The sequence below is a fragment of the Theileria annulata genome, chromosome 3 (assembly GCF_000003225.4).
Source record: "Theileria annulata chromosome 3, complete sequence, *** SEQUENCING IN PROGRESS ***".
In the NCBI taxonomy this organism is placed as follows: Eukaryota; Apicomplexa; class Aconoidasida; order Piroplasmida; family Theileriidae; genus Theileria; species Theileria annulata.
In genome coordinates, this window is record NC_011100.1 from 551,014 (window position 1) to 568,558 (window position 17,545).

General features: G+C 33.7%; 12 protein-coding genes across 12 annotated transcripts, besides 7 other annotated features; 4 read left to right on the plus strand and 8 right to left on the minus strand.

Annotated features, from left to right (window-relative positions):
* Nucleotides 1-137: 137 nt before the first annotated feature.
* Nucleotides 138-1,605, minus strand: TA03620 (bifunctional nuclease, putative; the record flags this gene model as incomplete). Its single annotated transcript, XM_949860.1, has 4 exons — nucleotides 138-263; nucleotides 329-864; nucleotides 946-1,368; nucleotides 1,515-1,605. The coding sequence occupies 4 exons, from the start codon at nucleotides 1,603-1,605 to the stop codon at nucleotides 138-140; spliced, it is 1,176 nt and encodes a 391-aa protein (XP_954953.1).
* Nucleotides 231-263: a sequence feature (2 probable transmembrane helices predicted for TA03620 by TMHMM2.0 at aa 287-309 and 339-361).
* Nucleotides 329-364: a sequence feature (2 probable transmembrane helices predicted for TA03620 by TMHMM2.0 at aa 287-309 and 339-361).
* Nucleotides 452-520: a sequence feature (2 probable transmembrane helices predicted for TA03620 by TMHMM2.0 at aa 287-309 and 339-361).
* Nucleotides 1,543-1,605: a sequence feature (Signal peptide predicted for TA03620 by SignalP 2.0 HMM (Signal peptide probability 0.997, signal anchor probability 0.001) with cleavage site probability 0.580 between residues 21 and 22).
* A 170-nt stretch (nucleotides 1,606-1,775) lies between these two features.
* Nucleotides 1,776-2,940, minus strand: TA03625 (uncharacterized protein; the record flags this gene model as incomplete). Its single annotated transcript, XM_949861.1, has 6 exons — nucleotides 1,776-2,006; nucleotides 2,045-2,221; nucleotides 2,315-2,410; nucleotides 2,530-2,633; nucleotides 2,701-2,806; nucleotides 2,878-2,940. The coding sequence occupies 6 exons, from the start codon at nucleotides 2,938-2,940 to the stop codon at nucleotides 1,776-1,778; spliced, it is 777 nt and encodes a 258-aa protein (XP_954954.1).
* An 888-nt stretch (nucleotides 2,941-3,828) lies between these two features.
* TA03630 (uncharacterized protein) lies at nucleotides 3,829-5,508 on the plus strand (the record flags this gene model as incomplete). The annotated part of the gene is made up of 1 exon (XM_949862.1): nucleotides 3,829-5,508. The coding sequence occupies one exon, from the start codon at nucleotides 3,829-3,831 to the stop codon at nucleotides 5,506-5,508; it is 1,680 nt and encodes a 559-aa protein (XP_954955.1).
* Nucleotides 5,509-5,592: 84 nt separating this feature from the next.
* TA03635 (uncharacterized protein) lies at nucleotides 5,593-6,290 on the minus strand (the record flags this gene model as incomplete). The annotated part of the gene is made up of 3 exons (XM_949863.1): nucleotides 5,593-5,762; nucleotides 5,801-5,892; nucleotides 5,971-6,290. 3 exons carry the CDS (start codon nucleotides 6,288-6,290, stop codon nucleotides 5,593-5,595), a joined length of 582 nt encoding a protein of 193 aa, XP_954956.1.
* Nucleotides 6,291-6,450: 160 nt separating this feature from the next.
* Nucleotides 6,451-9,891, minus strand: TA03640 (uncharacterized protein; the record flags this gene model as incomplete). The annotated part of the gene is made up of 1 exon (XM_949864.1): nucleotides 6,451-9,891. The coding sequence occupies one exon, from the start codon at nucleotides 9,889-9,891 to the stop codon at nucleotides 6,451-6,453; it is 3,441 nt and encodes a 1,146-aa protein (XP_954957.1).
* Nucleotides 9,835-9,891: a sequence feature (Signal peptide predicted for TA03640 by SignalP 2.0 HMM (Signal peptide probability 0.997, signal anchor probability 0.000) with cleavage site probability 0.649 between residues 19 and 20).
* A 157-nt stretch (nucleotides 9,892-10,048) lies between these two features.
* On the minus strand, nucleotides 10,049-11,439 carry TA03645 (50S ribosomal protein L2, putative; the record flags this gene model as incomplete). The annotated part of the gene is made up of 7 exons (XM_949865.1): nucleotides 10,049-10,212; nucleotides 10,241-10,305; nucleotides 10,427-10,564; nucleotides 10,596-10,684; nucleotides 10,752-11,135; nucleotides 11,180-11,310; nucleotides 11,406-11,439. The coding sequence occupies 7 exons, from the start codon at nucleotides 11,437-11,439 to the stop codon at nucleotides 10,049-10,051; spliced, it is 1,005 nt and encodes a 334-aa protein (XP_954958.1).
* A 122-nt stretch (nucleotides 11,440-11,561) lies between these two features.
* On the plus strand, nucleotides 11,562-13,336 carry TA03655 (uncharacterized protein; the record flags this gene model as incomplete). Its single annotated transcript, XM_949866.1, has 4 exons — nucleotides 11,562-11,648; nucleotides 11,689-12,053; nucleotides 12,087-13,014; nucleotides 13,046-13,336. The coding sequence occupies 4 exons, from the start codon at nucleotides 11,562-11,564 to the stop codon at nucleotides 13,334-13,336; spliced, it is 1,671 nt and encodes a 556-aa protein (XP_954959.1).
* A 69-nt stretch (nucleotides 13,337-13,405) lies between these two features.
* TA03660 (uncharacterized protein) lies at nucleotides 13,406-13,781 on the plus strand (the record flags this gene model as incomplete). The annotated part of the gene is made up of 2 exons (XM_949867.1): nucleotides 13,406-13,480; nucleotides 13,521-13,781. 2 exons carry the CDS (start codon nucleotides 13,406-13,408, stop codon nucleotides 13,779-13,781), a joined length of 336 nt encoding a protein of 111 aa, XP_954960.1.
* A 218-nt stretch (nucleotides 13,782-13,999) lies between these two features.
* TA03665 (uncharacterized protein) lies at nucleotides 14,000-14,827 on the minus strand (the record flags this gene model as incomplete). The annotated part of the gene is made up of 1 exon (XM_949868.1): nucleotides 14,000-14,827. The coding sequence occupies one exon, from the start codon at nucleotides 14,825-14,827 to the stop codon at nucleotides 14,000-14,002; it is 828 nt and encodes a 275-aa protein (XP_954961.1).
* An 88-nt stretch (nucleotides 14,828-14,915) lies between these two features.
* Nucleotides 14,916-14,975: a sequence feature (Signal peptide predicted for TA03670 by SignalP 2.0 HMM (Signal peptide probability 0.613, signal anchor probability 0.000) with cleavage site probability 0.273 between residues 20 and 21).
* On the plus strand, nucleotides 14,916-15,506 carry TA03670 (uncharacterized protein; the record flags this gene model as incomplete). Its single annotated transcript, XM_949869.1, has 1 exon — nucleotides 14,916-15,506. The coding sequence occupies one exon, from the start codon at nucleotides 14,916-14,918 to the stop codon at nucleotides 15,504-15,506; it is 591 nt and encodes a 196-aa protein (XP_954962.1).
* A 201-nt stretch (nucleotides 15,507-15,707) lies between these two features.
* Nucleotides 15,708-16,735, minus strand: TA03675 (uncharacterized protein; the record flags this gene model as incomplete). Its single annotated transcript, XM_949870.1, has 6 exons — nucleotides 15,708-15,986; nucleotides 16,019-16,048; nucleotides 16,084-16,257; nucleotides 16,290-16,385; nucleotides 16,442-16,543; nucleotides 16,574-16,735. The coding sequence occupies 6 exons, from the start codon at nucleotides 16,733-16,735 to the stop codon at nucleotides 15,708-15,710; spliced, it is 843 nt and encodes a 280-aa protein (XP_954963.1).
* Nucleotides 16,736-16,780: 45 nt separating this feature from the next.
* On the minus strand, nucleotides 16,781-17,423 carry TA03680 (uncharacterized protein; the record flags this gene model as incomplete). The annotated part of the gene is made up of 2 exons (XM_949871.1): nucleotides 16,781-16,941; nucleotides 16,976-17,423. The coding sequence occupies 2 exons, from the start codon at nucleotides 17,421-17,423 to the stop codon at nucleotides 16,781-16,783; spliced, it is 609 nt and encodes a 202-aa protein (XP_954964.1).
* Nucleotides 17,358-17,423: a sequence feature (Signal peptide predicted for TA03680 by SignalP 2.0 HMM (Signal peptide probability 0.968, signal anchor probability 0.005) with cleavage site probability 0.453 between residues 22 and 23).
* Nucleotides 17,424-17,545: the final 122 nt, after the last annotated feature.

Here is a 17,545-nt window from a genome sequence, read left to right on the forward strand (position 1 = left end):
ACAATCAATACATTTTACTTGTTAACTAGATAATATTTATTTATTAGATACTATTTATTTATTTATTAAATGATGTTATATATTAAAATGGTATAAAAAGATGCTCAGAATATTAATGTTACAGTTAAAATTTTAATTTATTCAGGTAGTTTGTTGACGGGCTGGTACCTCTTGGACAGGAATAATCTGACAAAAAGACCTTTGTCCTTGAACAGACGTTTAAATAGTGATACAATAGCGTAGTATACCAACAGAACCAGGGCCTAAATCCATTTTTTAAACATGGTTTCATATATATGGTTTGATATGATTTTACTCTAAAACTTACAAGGAGTAGGAAAATAATTGAAATCTTCACTAGATAGTATCCGATGTTGATTGACCTAGCTTCAAGTTCAGGTTTCTGTATAATGATTCCAGTTTGTTCGTCGTAAGTAATTTCTCTGTGCGACAGGATATAATTTAGCACAATTGCTACTCGTGCTCCGGCCATTACTATTTGGAGTCTCATCAGGAATCCAAGTTTTGAATCTAGTCTCTCGGTGAACCTAATTGCCTTGGTTCTAACAGTGTCACTGAGGTAAACAAAATCTTCCTTATCAAAGATCGTGTTGTTTAGTGATGCCGTCTCCGCTGCCCAGACTTCGAAACATTCCACTGTCTTGTTATTGAACAGGTCAAGTTCCGTTGAGTAACGGAGCCCGAGTGTTGACACATGCGTCCATGACCCATACCATGCATTCTCATTAACTTCGATATATTTGGGCATATAAATATGCTTTAAAAAATCGCCATACAATGGTCTTTTTGTATTTAAGGTTTGCACACTGATATTCTCCCAGACTGGAAAGTCACTCAAGTCAACTAAAATTTAATCAAAATGATTATCTATATATTTAAATGGCTTAGTTAGAATTAAATTAGCGGAATGTGTAATGTTTATACCTGGAATGGTAGCGATAGAATCAGGTTGAGTGAAATCCAGATGCAAGGGGTGGTGTAGATCAGAGAGTAGAACAACTAAATATTTAATACAATCAGAGGGTGAGAATTTGATTTTTCTGGGATATCCTAGTGGCGGTATATCGAATTTTTGAGTATTGCTTGTGCCTACTGGATATCCAGAATTCATCAGTACCGCGAAAAAGTACTTAATACCTGCCATTAGGCACAGATTATTGCTACATGTAAAGTTAAAATTATTAGATTTTTTATCCGGTTGGTATTGGTAGTGTAATGGGAGCGATTCGGGGATTCTTTTCAACACTTCGTCGGCCCACCAGGTATAATCCACCAAATCTTCCCCCTTCAACAGCATCTTTAGTCTTCTCAGTCTCATGTATGTTATGGCGCTCATTGCCGTTGACTCTAAAATCATTATTTTTCTAAATGTTTTTAGGAAAAATAGGCTATAACTAAAAAGTGTTAAAAAATCATCAAATATAACGAGATATGGGTTAACGGGTTAAAAAGGAGCTATTAGTTAAAATATATTTTCTTGTACTATAAAATACCTATAGCTTCTCTACAGAGCTCGTTCCAGGTCTGTACGAAGTTGACTAGTACTGTTGTGAAGAATACACATAAAATTAAGGCACACTTCATCTTGAATTAAATCTCAGCTACCTCATCATTTTAAATTAAATATATATAATACGATTTATCCGATAAAATACAAAAAATTCAAATTCTATTAAAAGATCAGGTTAGTATAAAACACCACAAGGAGTTATGAAATACAATAACAAGTATAAAAGTAATATGACTATTATTTTTCAATCATCTCTATTCTTTACTGTGTAGTGTGAGTTTTTACATGCTTCTCCGTAAATTTCGTTGTTCAGGGCATCTACTGCTTTCGTTGTTGCGGCTTCCGCTGACAGGCTTGCAATGTGGTCCAAGTTATACAAATTCCTTAACTTTGTCTGAGTTTTGTACATTGTGTCATCGCCGGGTAACAGTTGGTTAAGGTTCGGCTGAAAAAATTTATAAAAATTAACAACACACTAAGTATATATAGTATACATCAATGAGTAAATCTTACTTTGTGTTGATAGAATCCTACAGTAGCATTTCCACCCCTGACTGGTCCTGTGTAGTCGTAGTGGGTAGTTGTTTTTTCCTGGCCCATTCCTGCTATAAAGTGGAGTTTTGTTCTCTTCTGGGTCTTCATAAGGTCCTTGAATTCCTTCACCAGCTTGTTTATATTTTGAAATATTTGCTAAACATTTTTATTCACTTGAAAAGAAGTATAGGTGATGGAAATAGAAATAATTAAAGAACAACTAAGTTAAATAGGGGTAATGGAACTTACATTGACTCTGACCTTGTGCCCAGGAAGCCACTGAACGTTATTGTATCCTTGAATCTCTTCCAAAATGTCAGTGGTTAAAAAAGTTAAAGAATCGAGCTACAAAATTACATTAGCTTAGTGAATAGACTACTGTAAACCAAGATAAATGTCTAAATAATATCAATGATCTATAGAGTTAGTTATCAACAAAGTTTATTTAATATTCTAAAACATACGCAATCAAAACCGGCGTTGATGAAATGCTGAGCTATGGTAGAAGTTGAGTTATTATGCTTGAAGAACTCGCGCACATGCTGTTTTTCAACTTCCAGCTCCTTATCTAAAAAATTTAAATGAGAACAAATTAAGTAAAAAATGGAAATGTAAAAAATAAGTGGAAAACCAACCATAGTGCCATACTTTCGCAAAATAGGGAGAATGTGTAGGATAATATGTGCAGAGAACGTCAACAATGAAGTGAACGACGTTAGCTGGCTTATTCTCCTCTACTTTCTGTAAATTTATTTAAGACGTTATCAAAATTAAAAATATGGTTTTAAAATATTAGGGATTAAGCAAATTACCTTTGCCAAATATGACAATAATTTATCAGCCTTTTCTAAATTGTTTGCGTTTTGACTTGTCATTTCGGAATTTCCATTATACCAAAAGAAAAAACTTTGCAAAATATTAAAATATTGAAAATGTGTTAAAATTTGTTGAATTATCAAGGAGGGGTTATACTCAACGTGCACTCCGTTTCCCTAAAATTTTAAGGCATAGATCAATGAATTCTGTAAAATTTACACCCCTTTAAAACTTTGGCTGGAATAAGTTCGTTTTCGTTTTCTGAACTTATAAAATTCTGAGGATACAACGATACGGATATGCGTATAACTTGACTTTGCTGTAATGCCAGCAGGTGCAGAATAATTATAAACTAATTTTTACAGAATAATTCCAAATTAGAGGAATTTAGATGTGGATTACCACTTGTTTGGAAATTATTTAAGCTCCAGCAATTCGTACCAAAATCTATCTCTTCCGTTGAATTTTAATCAGACGATAAAAAATTTAGCAACAATGAAAAAGAGAATTATATATAATACTTCTATTAAAAACGGAATGTGTAAATATACAAGAGCAAAATTAAAATATTATATATTAATAGGGCTCTACAATTTGCATTCCACAGGGTCCGGATAGAATTTTAATAAGACATGTATATTAATATATACTAAACTATTTATATAAAATTTAAATGTTTATAAAGACCTTAGTTAGTGACAAAGTACCCCAATATAAAATTATGATTCGTCCCACTTGTCATAAATATATTATTCTTTATCTTCCCCCTTTCATGGTCCACAACCTTCAATTTAGTATTCTGCCATTATGTTGAATTTTATATTTTAATTTTTTCCCGCTTTTAAAATTTTCTCCAACTTCATTATTTTATTTAAAATGTGTATTCTATTTTTTAAAATTTTATCTCCACTCCACTTTTACTAAAGAATATCTTAGAGGACTGTTACATGGTACAAAAAAATATGACCCTGAAGAAAAAAAAGGTAGATGGGAACTTCATGTACCAGCAACCCTATTTTAACTACGCCTCAAAGCGAGTTACACATGACCCATACAAGTCCACAATGTGTAAAGATCTACCAGATCACCTAAATATCGAAAAGAAAATAGATAAAATCGATAATCCAATCAAAGCTGTAAATAATTCCATAATTAACAGTAAAAATTCCTTCCTAGCTGGAAAAAATTTAATCAACAGTAAGTTATCTTCAAAGTGTTTATTAAAAGGACTGGGAAATACATTTGAAAGGAATTACCATGATTTTAAAAAGGCGCCAGTAAAGAATCCATTTTCGTTATACGGACTTAAACTGGATACGCACAAGGTAAATGCAAGAAGGAAAACAAACTCAGCACCACCTTTAATAGACTTTGATGATCCGAGCGAAGAATACAATTTACACTCGGGAGAAAATAATAGAGCAAGCCATGAAATATCACAATTCAAGCCAGATGTTATGCAAACAGATAGTAATTTTAGTAAAAGTGGACTAGAAAGCGAGTCAAGTTATAAGAAAAGCTCTCTGGAAACATCAAGAAGCTTTCGCACGGAATACATTGATACGTCAAGGCAATCGAAATCGGATTTGGTTGACACATCTAGGACCTATAAATCTGACTCAATCCATATTGATGGTATAGGACCTTATAAATATGGGTTTGAGTCTAAAGGGAGGATTGTAATTGAGTATAACCCTTTTAATGAAGTTATGGAGCGACTTTACTCGCGAACAAATAACGTGCTTTTTGTTAAATCCCATAAACATTTTTCTACTATGGGAGAAGGTAATTTAAACCCAAACTATGATACAAGCACATCCAGATCAAGAGCAGCTGAGGCCATTTTGAAGAGTAACCCCAGCCAGATTTTCCAAGACCTTTTCGAAAGACTGGAGTCTATAGTCTCATCGGACTCTGGAGACCACATTGAAACTGATACCATTGGGTACAACAATACCCATAGAGATAAAAGAGTGGATAGAGGCGGGTCAATATCCAGGAGAAGCACAACTGACCAATTTTCAAGTTTCGATGTATATATTGAAAACTTCCATACAGATTCAATCTCCTTTAGAAATTATCAAGAAGGGAACAATATTAAGGGAGCATATTCTATTAATCAACTCCACCGTAACATTGGTGGCGGCATCAACGACTATGAGGAAATCAAATTGGATATCACTCCCAACAAGTACCTGAGCGCCGCTGACGACACTATTCTCAAAGTTTCAACTGATTCAGCGTACAGAGCAATGGTGAAAATCAAAAATGATCGGAAGCCCCTGAAGCCTTATGACATGAATGATGATTTTATGATAACAGACTCTGAGGAGTATGCAGTTCTGAACACGGCTTTCGGTCACATTATATATTCACCCAAGTTTCAAGATGACAAGTATATGTACCGCTTCATGGTTTTGACCAGCGAAGCCCAGAGGCAAGTTGAAAAACTGTCCAAAACATCTCCGAAAAATGGATTTAACGTGGGACTATCGGCCGGCGGGAAGAGGCTTCTGACTTACCACGAGATTGTCCACACGCTTGGAATTAAAATGTCGCCCGGTTGGCACCACTTCTTGTACTTCAAAAACGTCCAAAAGGAACTGATCCTGCGGAAACCACTATAATTTTTAATATTCTAAAAATTTACTATTTGATCATTAAATTAATTTATTATTTGGTTACAAAATTTATCCAGGATATTAGGGCTTTTAAGTCTCGTCTTTAGTTTTTACGATATTTAGTAGAGATTTCCTGGGGGGAAGGACCTTGGTTGCCTCAAGGTTCATTCTTTTGGAAAGGGGAGGGAGGTCGACGTCCAAGTACGTTGAGTTCGTCAGGCAATCGTCGACGAATTCGTCCATATACTTGATCACATAGCCTAAAAATTAATAAAAATAAAAAACAAGTAAAACGTACTCCCGTCAATGTTTCTGAACCTAAGTTTGCGATAATCAGCGAGAAAAGGCTCCAGGGTCCTATACACTTCAACGGCAGTGCCAACTAGTCTCCTACAAAGATATTAAGTTCAAGCAAATTAGCGATAAAATACAATATTTAGCGAGTTGTGAGTGTATAAGTGAAATTACATGTAATAAATGCCTAGAGCCCTTAAGTATTTGTAATCTTCGTTTTTAATGTACTCGTGGACGATCTCCATTTCAGGCTGTATTTGAAGCATTTTAAGCACAAGGCAAATAAAAGGTGAGGGCTGTCGATTACCCCCAAAAGTACCTCCAACATACTTTATCTGAACAGCTTTATCAATGAGCGATTCGGCAGTTAAGCCAAAACAGCTTTCCTTCCAATAGAAGGAGTTATAAACCTTATCCCTAAGAATCTTACTAAATAAAAACTGGGGGTTCGTGCCATGTATTAAATGGGCAGTAGGATCAGTCCTATTTGCCATATTTATAATTTGTGTTGTGAGGAACCAACATTATACACTTGGGGAATAAATTCATACTAAGTATTCAATAATTTTCATAAAATATTTAATTAAATATTTCCCTAAAAAATATATAAAATTAGATTAAATCCGCCTTTTTATTTTCTATTTATTTCCAGAATCATATAATAACTTCAATTTTCGACATCATAATTCCCTTCACCGTTCTACAAAAACACACATATGGTCTACGCTTTAAAAATGTCATTAGTACCTGAGACCTTAAGTTCCTCTTTAGTTTAAGATATCTGAACCCGTTGGTTTCCTGCCACAAATCATCCAGAATTTCATCCTTCATCATCACTGCTCTTGAGTATTCACCAGTGTACGCATATTTAAAACATCCCGGAGGGTCAACTCTGTATGGTTCTGGGCAGTAGAATCCCGCATATTCTTTCTCCCTAATGTCAACTCTGCAACCAGTTTCTGAACCATTCTCGATTATCTTTTCAGTATCCTTAAAAAAGTCTTCAGACGGTCCATTCACTCCGCATCCATGTACCCATGGGTTTGTTCCTCTTACTCTAATAGAATGTATACCCCAAATTTCCATTTTCCTCATGTCAATACTGGGTGGTTCTTTCCCTTCATTCTCATTTTTATCATACCCAGTACTAGTTGTAGCTTGTTGAGTACTTTCTCCTCCTAGTGAATCTTTAGATCTCTCTGATTTTGGTTTTTCAGGCTCTGAAATGGAGCCCGATGCATATATAAGGTCTACAGAAGTCAAAATATCGCTCTTGATAATGATAATGCTACCAATTGGAAGATACAAGACAAGATTTTCAAAGAAGGGATAACGAAACTCGTTGTTGTAGTTGAGAACCTTTAGTTTAAGCCCTGCCACATTCGTTGCTATCATTGACGAATACTCCGTTGGTACCAGGTAGTCTAAGTCAGTACCCGCAAAAATTCGGTAGGTATATTTGGTCAAATTTACTGGGAAAATCCTGTTACTCGAGTATGAAGCGTCGGTATATACGTCAGATGGAATAAAACTATGTCCTTTTCTCACTCCTTTTATAGTTAAATTCGGATTTGATATAACTGGGGTCCTTAAATGATCAATTTCCACTTCTTCACAAAGGTATAAAGGTTTTGGCTTGATAACCGACAGTTTAAACTTAGTTCCTTGTCTCAGTTCTAAGTGATACATTAATGTGTTCTTTGGAATTGGTATACATTCAGTTTCTGGCAAAGAGTTAGTGTTATTTCCTCTCCTTGCGTACTTTGTGTGATCGAAGGGTGGTAGGAACATACTAACCTTCGGTATCAGCAGAATATATTCTCCGTAATTAAAGCAACCTTGGTTGGTATGAGACTCATAGCTTGCGTAATATAGTGTTAGTCTGCTTTTTTCTATTCCCAGGGGGTCTAAACAGCTCACATAAAATGTCATAATATTAATAATTTGCCAAGTTTTTTTCCCGAAAATCTTGAAATTTTTAATACTTGGATATTCCAAGGTCTTAATCTCTTCGTTTGCGTTTACAACCATGTTTAATCTTTGATCTACCACAATGCTACCGTAACCTGGTGGATACAATCTTTCATCTTCTGAGCATGATATTCCGTACTGTAAATGGCTTGTGATGTCAAATGTATTGTGCTTAATTCCCTGTTTCTGGCACAGGTTAAAGTGATATTTGCAAAATTCTGCATCTTTTATGTTATAAAAAATCCCCGTATTTACAGTTTCACAACCTGCGCAGTAATCGTGGGTTTGTGCTAGGATGACATTAATTTTAGCCACGATTTCCGGTTTTTTTGACCATCCGTATTTAAGGATCCAATAGTAGTAAATATCATCTATACCCTTTTTCATTGCCAATGGTTTATTCTTCCTCTCTATCTTCAAAATTCCCTTGTCGACTTCACTTGTGTCGATTACTAAAGAGTTTCCTCCAAATAGTTCTGAAATTGGCATCTGGGTCACGATTTCTGAAGTGCAGTTGTACGCGTTAACGTGTGTTTTAATATCAATCGGGGACAATAGTGTGAAAAAGGGGTATTTACGCGTATGAGTTTTTTGATAACTGGGGCTTGATAGGGTTTTAATTATCTCACTGTTTGCAAATAGCATGTCGCAGTACGGATTATCCGACTCAGACCCTTCATCATCTTCAAAACCAATCGCCCATTCTTCTTCTTCTTCCTCCACTGAACTAATCTCCTCATATTCATCTTCCTCCATATGACTTTCACTCTCTTCTGACGATATATCACATTCCTTTTCACTTTCATCTTCTTCTGCTACGACAATTGGTTCACCGTCTTTGTTTTCTGAAGTTTCACTTTCTCCAAAAATAGTTTTAGGGATGTCTCTATTTATTATATAGTTCATGCACTCGATATTATCTCGGTTGGGAGGTAATATGATTTTCAGTTTATCTCCTGGGTGTATTGTCACTTCAAACCAATCACCTCTTATTGGTCTCACTCTGTTTTTCATTATCATTTGCGGAAGATTGAACGTGTGTTCCGTTTTTCTTTCAACAATTATTCTGGCTGTTATTCTCCCTCGACGATCTAAGCAATCGCAATATCCTCTAAAACTGGAATATATTTGTTCAGTTTTATAATTTACATGGTTGAGTCTACCTTCTAAAATTCCCCAGTTATGAATCATATGATGTTCTAGTGTAATTAATGAGAAAGTTTCAATAGTTTTGAACGAATATAAACATTCTATTGGTTTAACGATCCCTTCACAATAAAAACCTATGAAAGGGCTGACCATCAGATCAATTTTGCATTCCGTGAATCCTCTTGATCTATTATAATCCTGGTAGTTTTTGAAAAATCTGTTTGGGACGTTTCCACATCCGTTTACAACTTTTGGCATGTCTTTAGGTATGATAAATGCTATTCCGGCTCTCACATCTTCATCTATTCCTCCTAATAGTGGCAAGTATAAATTCTGATATTCTTCACTTGACGGTCTATATAATATCTTTCTCAACAATTTAAGAAAATTATTATTTATTTTACTGAGGTGTTTTTTATTTATACATATATACATCAGTATTTTATAAGTTTTGACTGTTACGATACCGTCGCTTGGCGGTTTAAGTGTTACAATCTCTTTCTCTGCGTTTGCTGTTCTACTAACAACATTTTCCGTCTTGGTTCCAAAAATATCCCACACTCCATAGCTATCAAGTTTCGTTGAATTCGACAATTCATCCTTTAACAACACGTACATCTCTTCCACTCCCTCTGGTATTATTGTATATTCTCCTTCTTCATTATTTTCCTTCATTTTTTCATTTAAATCCATATTTTTTAGTTTTTGAATAATATCCATATACTCAAAAAATGCTTCATCATCTTCGCATTCTTCGACATCTTCCTTCACATTTACCGGTTGTACTATTCCTTTTGGATTCTTCGGGCATATTATATCAATTTTGTTTAGTAATCCAAATTTTCTCACACAGATTGATATATATTTATTTGACAAAGATCCCTCTCCTGAAGAAAAATCACATGTGAGCTCTTGTAGACCGTCAGCAAATTCAACAAAAACTGCTAACAGCAACAACTTTAATATAAACTTCATTTTTTATAATTAGAATAATTCTTATAGTCGTTAAATAAATATTATTAAATAAATCATTCTTTTTCCATAAAAAAGCTAGCTAAGAAAATTGCAGCTCATAACTCATAATTTTCTTGTATAGTCAAGAATAACGATTAAATCAAATTATATGTACATTTTAAGGTCGTTTAGTTATTCCATATTTCTTCATTAATCGGCCGCAAAGTTTCCTTCTTATTATAAATCCCAGTGGTTTATGTTTACTCCTCGTTTTGTATCCATCTTTACAGATTCCCCAAATTGAGCACTTTGGTCTCTTTGTTCCGCTTTTATCATTTCCTCCTAAAGAATTTTGATTCTTAGTTATTACCTCCATGTGGATGGCTATTTGCGTTCATTGCAATTCCTCTTACTACGGGTCTCCATCCCATATTTCTAAATTAAAATTATGCACAGCTACTTATTTTAAGGTTTAGTTAATACTTTATTTAAAATTCAATAAAATAAATGGTCTAAATCTAAATGGACTAATGAAATAATGAACTAAAATACTAACCTTCTGGTTCCAGCCTTCTTAAGTATTCTTTCGTTATGCTTAATGTTTGATATTTGACCTATTGTGGCCCAGCAATCGAGTGGGAACTTCCTCAATTCAGTGGAGGAAAGTCTCAAAGTTGCGAATGTTTCATCTTTCCTAAATTTTGGGTTAATTACTCTAGTAATACTCTGTAACGGTGCAATAAACGCCTCCAGACCTAGCAATTTGTCCACCTGCTCCAGGTCTCATTTCCACATTATGGACTATAGAATTCACCTAATCAATCAAATATCAAAGAGTTTTTGTAGTTTAACTGAGTAAGATGAATAAACTCAATTAGTACAGGAATGTGTCTGAGTGGTAGTGAGTTTCCAGGCAAAAGAGGGGCGTTTGAACTAGAAAGGAGTCTTGTTCCAGGTAAAACTCCGGCTGCACATAAAATATAACTCAATACGCCGTCATCGTATTGAATCAGTGCAACATGTGCACTTCTTGTAGGATCATACTCAATTCTCAATACTGTTGAAAATATATCTTTTCTCTGTCTTTTAAAATCTATCAGCCTTATTCTTTGTACATGGCCACCTCCTCTATGTCTAGTTGTAATTCTTCCTGTATTATTTCTTCCTCCAAATTTGACTCTCCTTATAGATAATTGTTCAACAACTCGGCAATTTGAAAGTGTTTGAGGAGTTTCTAGATTTTTCAAAAACCTCAAGTTTTTCTCCTAAATGAATAAATTAGACAAATTATTAAAAGCATTGTTATAACATTATAAAAAAATAGAATCCTAACCTGTGTATAAGGTACTGGCAATAATTGTCTTTCAATTTTAACTTTTGGAAAGTTAGTTTCGAAATCTACATATTCAGGCCGTATCCTCTTCAAATTAGCGTACACAGCTGAAAATTATTGTGTGTAAAATAAAAACTAAGAAGGTGTAATAAAATTAGATTCTTAAATATATATATTAAGTAAATAAAATTAAAAAACTTACAGGAAAAAAATCTTTGGGATAAATACTTAAACATAAATATATAAATTAAATTAATCAGCAAATCTTCCTCATGTACCAGATACTACCCACTAATTAGATCCAGTGAATAAAAATTTTAAATTGAGGTCACCTCAAAATCCTATATTTTAAAATTAAATGTCAAAAAATAAATCAAAAAAGCCAACAGTTGGCAAAAACTCAGTAAATCCGTTCGAAAAATTTGATTCTAAAATAAAAAACAAGGTAATTCTTACAAAAGTTCAATAAATTTATAATGATTTAGGAACTAAACTTTGATAAGAAAAATAAAAGCAAATTTATCAAAAAGGTCAAAGATTCAGACATAGTTTATGACTATTCTAGCAAAAAAAGCAGAAAATTGCAGCTATATAATTTAAATGAACCGATAACCCTGACACATAAAAACAAACCTATTGAGGAAAATTACGATTCGGATCTAGATTTATCGTCTGAAGAGGAGATTGATCTGAAAGGAGACTACACAAACATTTCAGAAGCCTATAAAGAATTCAAAGATAAACGCGAAGCTAACAGAAAAGTTAAACAAGAACAGAAAAACCTTTTAGTAAAGCTAGATAAGCAATTCGAAGAGATTGATTTTTCAGAATTTTACAAACCATCGAAAAAGTAAGTAATGAAATACTAATTTATACGCCTTAGATCCCCGGAGTTTTACAAAACTGAAAAGCCCAAGAAGTTAGATGAGTACGAAACTAATCTTAGAGATCTGCAATTGAGTACAAACACATTAGCTCCAAAACCAGACTTAGTCAACGAGTTCAAGTCAGCCTCAAACATTTCTGAAAGGTCCGAAGTTGTAGAAAAGATAATTAAGTCGGACGGCGTCTTTCTAAATTTTGCAAAGGATTACATCGCCATCTATCTAAAATCACTGGTTGATTACCTAAAACTAGACGATACAACTAAGTTTAATTACTACTTTTTCAACTTCTCAAGAGCGTTTTTACATCTCTCCAATAAATCCTATCAAGAATATAAACTGTGTTTAGAGTATGAACTTGCGAAGATAACACCTGAAATAGCTGATACATACGAATACTTACTGTTATATTTAATTGTAAAAACAGTTGAACCAAATTCTGAGATTTATAAGTACTCACTAACACTAGTGGAAGCCTGTTTGAACCATTTGTTTCAATTGCTGTTCATTGGAACCATTGATAGGCGCTATCTCCCATCCAAGCATTTGTTCATAAAAACAAGATTATTATTATCAATTACTTACAACTTTATACTTGAGACGGGATATTATATGCCATTCTTTTATCACGTTGCAATAAGACTTTGTACCATACCCTGTATAGATAGAGATTCCATTTTGTTAATTCTAAAAACTGTCAAAGTAACCCTGAACAGACTATTGGATAGAGGGTGTTACATACATCCAATAGTATGCCTAATAATACAGCCACGTCTTGTAGAAGTAGAGTATAATTTTAGAATCGTCAAATCTCCTGAAGACACTGATTCCAGTGAGCTGAGTGAATTTGAAGAGTTCAAGAAATACATAAACGAACAATCAAACATCAAATACCCTTTAAAATCACTTGATATATATAACTCACAGGTAGTTTCTCATGAAACTAATTAACCTTTAGAAGTTGAAGCCTGAATTCCCCAAATTGAAGACTATCAAAACCGTATACAACAAATATAAGCTAGACAAAACCAAACCCGAGTCAAATAGGAAATTAAGTAGAGGAGATAAGCAAGAGTATAAAATTTTGAAGCGAGAATTGTTGACTGAAACACTTAAGAAAGCTGAGTTTGACATCAAAAAGAGAGCTAAACAACGTTTGGATACCGAGAAAAGGTACAAGGAAGTTGTGAGAGATGCTATGATAGAGCAGGACATGCTCAAGAAACTATCAACTTCAGGTATTTACTAACTTTCACTAAAATAAATAATAAAACCATTAATTTTATGCAGATGTCTCAGTTTTTAATAAAAAGAAGAAATGATGATTGGCAAACTACGTTTCTTTGGGACTAATTTATTCAAATTCAACAAACTTGCTTCAAATCAATTACAAGTATTGTATTTTAATTACCTTAAATTACTTGGAATTACAGACCATTTACGAAAAATTGGAATATCTGGACGAAATTGATAACCTGGAGTTTGACGGTTCAATCTTGAACATCCAGTTTCATAACAATAAGTTTATTCTAATAAACAAACACGAGCCGTCTCAAAAATTATGGTACTCTTCCTTTTCAGGTTCGATATTTGCTAATCACTATGATTTAGGCCTAGACTACTTTCAATATCAAGATGATAAGTGGATATCCACTCGATCAGGTATTTACCATGAATATACCCAATTTTCATAAACTAATTATCAATTAGGACTATGTATGTTTAACATAATATCAAATGACGTATACAAAGCAGTTGGAGTTGACATTAAATTTAAATAATCTCCTTTTTGAAATTCGTTAAATATATCTTAGAAATTTATTCAAATTGACAAACACACGTGATCCTTAGTGCAAACCACCTCAGACTGCTCCTCCAAAGATCTGACAGCTTCTTCCACCTCTGATTCTAATTAAAAATTAAAAAAATTCATAAAAATAGATGAGAATACAAAAATACCCTGGTGAGTGTTCATGAGAGCCTCGAAAAGGGGCGTTTTCTTAGAGATCCCCTCAGGTGTGGATTTCAAATACTTTATAACGAGAATCTCAAGCTCGTTCGTTATGTGGTCGTACTCAGGCCCTAACTTGGCATCTTTAAAGTCCTGGCCGTTTGATGGGCCAGGAAGGTCCGACATTTTACCAACGTGTTTGTTTTGTAACTTTAGTTTTTCTCCCAGATCCAAATTGTAGGCTGCGTAGGCAACGAGAACGTTGTGGTACCTTATCCTATCTTCTACAGCCTTAGAGTACTTACCATAGTTGATCAGGTGCTGGGAGTCTATATAAAAATTGTCCATGCTGAGAAGAACCAATGATCCGACAATCTGGACGTAATCAAAGTCATCCAGCTCGAGGGAAACGTTGGAAAAATGTACCCTTATCACACCTGTGGAGTCGTCTAAATCAAATTGGAAAACTGAAGGAAACTTTTCCAAATTTTTTACTTGGCCCACAACACACATTCCGAAAACGGGAGTCCCAAACACTTTAAGTTTCTGGTTCGGATCCACAATGTTTGACAAAACCTTTCCAACCACAACTGGCACAAGACTCTCGACATTACTTGGTTTTTGTTGTTTTTGAAAAACTGGCTGTGGTATTTCGGAAACATCCGGAGGCACGTATTCTGTTGTGAATTCATATTTACCATCGGATTTCTGGGTAGAATCCGGTTCTTCATTAACATGTTGATTTGTGGAAAAAATACCACCCAGCAAACCAAATTCAAATCCGTCCATTTAAAATTATAAAAAATATTTTATGTGATTTATTTTTTAGATTTACACTACACATTTACTACAGAGTCTAGATACATTAAACCTTATTATGCAAATTTGTAAACTATTATTAATTTTCCCCTTTGTATTTATTAAATTAACTTTTGAACTTAAATTTACTAGGCTTCCAAGTTACTCGCTCTCACTCTCAAATTTATACACAGATCAAAACATAACTTGGTTATTTAACAATAAAATCGAGCCTTCCGTTTCTAATATAGTAAAAGAAGAGTTATTATCGCAACTAAAGAGTTTCAAGCCGGACCAATCAACTTTATCTAAAGCTTCAGAAGAGTTAGAAGAAATCGCGCTTGACATATCAAAGAAAATAGCTAAAAAGAAGAAAAAATTCAGACTAAAGAATTTATTCCTTCTGGAGGATCTAAAAGATTCCTCACTGTTAACTGAACTTTTCTCATTTTTCAAGGAAAACCCAGTGGTCTACTCAATTTGGAATTCAAACCGAGCCATTTTTTCAAGAGAAGAAGAGTTTGTCCTGGAAATACAATATAAATTTCCTATAAAGTTAAAAGCTGTGCCAAAATTCTATTTCTCGCCAGTTGTAACATACAAAGTGACTGCCACTAAAGGTACGAATTTATCATTTATTTGTATGAGCAAAATTTTAACAAAAATCTAATTTATATGTTCAGACAAGTATGGAATGACGAAGTTCTCAAAAGGGATTATACACCTTCATACACACCCGTTTATTCCTTGGAAAATATACAACATCGGTTCCTTCGTGATATACCCACCGCTTTTTAAGTTTAATAATAACTTATGAACAGAATACAGAATTTTAATCTTTATACACAACCAATAGAATATATTTTATTTTCTAAGTCAGATTAAGTGATTTTATAAAGTTAGAGTCCTTCGTCTTTGATATTATCTTGTAAAGAGCATTGAGTTGAGCCTCCAGTAGCGTTGCTATATCCCTAAAATTAGTCCCTCTTTCATATAGAACTGACGCTTTATTCAAGTTTACTTCAAATGGGTTCCCAGAGTTAATTCTCTGTTTTATATATGCGATGTTGTTAGGCAGAAAGGCACTAACTCTACTGAGATTAGATTCCATAATTCTTATATTCATGGCCAAAGTTAGGTCCCTCCTCAACTAAACAAAAAATAAAGTTTTTTTGGGCTTACAGAGAAGTAGTAATGTGATCCGGAACTGATCTAATAAATTTATTTGAGCAAAACTGAAAACTAACCAGAGTGTAAAGTTCTTTAAAGTGTGCAGTAGCCTCTTTAATAGAGTTATCCAAGATTATGACACTGCCAAGTTGTGAAATGAGTTTAACAATTTCTTGAGGTAATCTCGATATTTGCATAAAACTACTGTATATTCTATCAACAATCTGCTTCGCCTTTGAAAATTCATCAATCTGAATTATGATGTTCATAGTGGAAAACTTACAACTACTCGATCATATGCGTAAAAAAATCTATGAGGATAGTTTAAGTATTGAAAGCAGGCGTTCGACTGATCAACAAGTACCCGGAGATCAATTACCTGAATTAACATATAATTCATTTTAAATATCCTAATTATTTGGATTAAAAACAAACCATGTTATCAAGTCTAGACTCTAATTCTTTGACCCAATTTTTATAGGCAAACTCAGATTCGAAAGCATCAAAAAAAGACTTACTCTTGAACATTAATTGGTCCTAAACATCGATTATTAAAATAAAGTATACCCTTGTGTTTAGTATCGATTTTGATATATTCTCGTCCGCTTTGGTGCACATACTTGACACCAAAGACTCCGGATCTTCCATCAACTTGGAAAACACAAAAGGGAGGACGAAATTCTTACACATTGATTCATAAGAATTATCGTGGACAGCTACGAAATTCATTTATCTATGAAATTAAATAGTGGTAATAAGCTGAGAATGTGATTACTAACGTTTAATGTAATGAGTGCAATAGTTTTGAAATCCACCATCTAAACAGTAATTTCTTAAATTCAGTCTCCTTGAATAGTATTGGCATAGGTTATAGCTTTCAACAATTTTCGAACAGTATTCGTGTTCCACGGGATCAAATTGAGTCTGTTTTTCACCTAAAAATATGTTTATAGATAGTTTACACAGTACCATTTAACAGTACATAGTTTGTTCTGCAAAACTCCAGTGGGTTGAAAATGCTTAAATTTTCCGAGTTTATCCCAGAGCAGTTTTTATCCAGAACGTTAGGAGCATCAAATGAGCAAGATTTTACAATTTTAATGAATTTATCTTTTATGTGTTCGCAATTAAAGTTAGATTCGTATGGTTGATATTTCAGGTTACATAAGAGAAATTGTACTCCCTTATAGCAATATTTATCGCTTTTGTTAGACATACTGAGGATCCTTTCTCCCAGCAGCTCATAATCTTTACACCTTTCTTTATTAACCATTTTTAGAATACCTCTTTTATTGAGGATTTGGAGGGACGATACGATATTATCACAAATCCCTGAAAGAGTATTACTATCTGACTGTAGTATGTTACAACATGTGAAATAGACCAAATATGTTAGAAGAAACGGTAAAAATGCCATTTTAACATTTTTTATCTAAACCATCTAGAATCTTATCCTTTAAAGGAAATGTGTAATTTGTAAAAAACTTTTATTATTAATTTCCATGGAATTAAAAAATAGTCTGGAACAAAATGCAGACA